The following is a 1,559-nucleotide window of genomic DNA, read 5'->3' as shown; positions in this document are numbered from 1 at the left end:
TTTACAGCTGTAGCTTGGCTTTGCATGGGGAATAATGGATTACCGTGGCATTGCCCTAGCCTGGGTAGACATTAAAATCAATGCAAATAATCTATTAATAGTAGACTACTTATACTATATGTTAATACAAATAAATACTATATTCCTAGAACAGTAGTTTAGATGATTTTTGTTGTATAATATTTCATATTTGGCATACATAGTCTTCTACGTTTTAAATATATTTTTGTATTTTAATTTTCATTTTTTCTTATAGAATAATAATAATTTATATGGCCATCAGACATTCTTCACGTGCATTGAAGATACTTCTGGAAAGTCATTTGGTGTCTTCTTAATGAACAGCAATGCAATGGGTAAGAATAATTTAGTTGATAAGTAGTTTAAACTAGATTCAACTTGAAATGACTTAACTCCTTCCTTTATTCCAATGACATACTGTCTACCAAGTGCCAATTTTGGAATGTGAATTTATTATAAGCAGTTATTTTTAATTTAGTAATATTATGCTCTCTAATGATATGCATATTATGTCAATTAGGCACTAATTTTTGCTTCTGACCAATATTGAAAGATAAATATCCCCAGTCTGATAGCCTCATTTTTTCAAGAGAAGATAACATGTCATTACAAGTAAAAACAAAACTCAACAAGAATACAAAACCCTAAAAAACTCTCTATGGGGATGGAAAGAAGAAAGACTCATTTTTTAATATGTCTAAATAAATTCCTGTACAATAATTGTGTTTTCCCATGTATGGGGGCCCATGAGCAATATAATTCGTTAACACTTGATCACTAGCCAAATGATTGGCTTTTACACCTACTCAGAGGCACCACAGAAGGCAGGTCACAGCATTGAGGACTCAATGGTGTCAGTTCTAGTCTGCGCATGTGGTGTTACCATAAATCAGAATCACTCTAGTTTTCTAGTTTAACTTAATAGATAAATCATGCAACAAAAAGTTATAAAAATTAATAATGTTAAGGAATTCCCCTACTATTCCTATTTTGTTCATTGTTTTGGTAGAAAATGGGTGTTGAATAATCTCTTTTCTGAATATTTACATATGATCATGTGACTTTTATTCTTTGCCTTGTTTATGTGGTGGATTACATTGATTATTTTTAAATATTGAACCATCCCTGCATCCCTGAGTTGAATACCACTTGGTCATGGTGTATTACTTGTTGCATTTTAGGGATTTTAATATGTATGTAATGAGGGATGCGGGTCTATAATTTTCTGTCTTTGTGGGGCCTTTGCCTGGTTCGGATAGTAGCATTATGCTGGTTTCATGGAATTAGTTTAAGAGTTTCTTTTCTTTTTTCTATTTTCGATAATAGTTTGTGTAATATTGGTGTCAGATCTCTGAATACTTAGTAGACTTCTCCTGTGAAATCATCCTGCCTTGACTTTTTCTTGATTGGGAGTTTCTTAAGGATCTGCTCTATTTCTTCTGTTGGTACAGGTCTGTTGAGATGTTTTCAATATCTCTCTGCAGTAATTTGAGTAGGTGATGTATTTCGAGATAGTTGTCCATTTCTTTTAGATGGTA

At 32.3% G+C, this 1,559-nt stretch overlaps 1 protein-coding gene across 1 annotated transcript in view; it reads left to right on the top strand.

Moving 5' to 3' along the window:
• Positions 1–1,559, top strand: part of SI (sucrase-isomaltase) — a 93,517-nt gene that overhangs the window by 8,827 nt on the left and 83,131 nt on the right. The window contains exon 7 of the mRNA XM_004704105.2: positions 257–356. Within this exon, the coding sequence (XP_004704162.1) occupies positions 257–356 (100 nt within the window). The remainder of the gene's footprint in view (positions 1–256; positions 357–1,559) is intronic.

The sequence above is a fragment of the Echinops telfairi genome, unplaced genomic scaffold (assembly GCF_000313985.2).
Source record: "Echinops telfairi isolate 266 unplaced genomic scaffold, ASM31398v2 ScPeMD7_7420;HRSCAF=8458, whole genome shotgun sequence".
NCBI lineage: Eukaryota > Metazoa > Chordata > Mammalia > Afrosoricida > Tenrecidae > Echinops > Echinops telfairi.
This window is presented reverse-complemented; position numbering and strand designations above follow the sequence as displayed.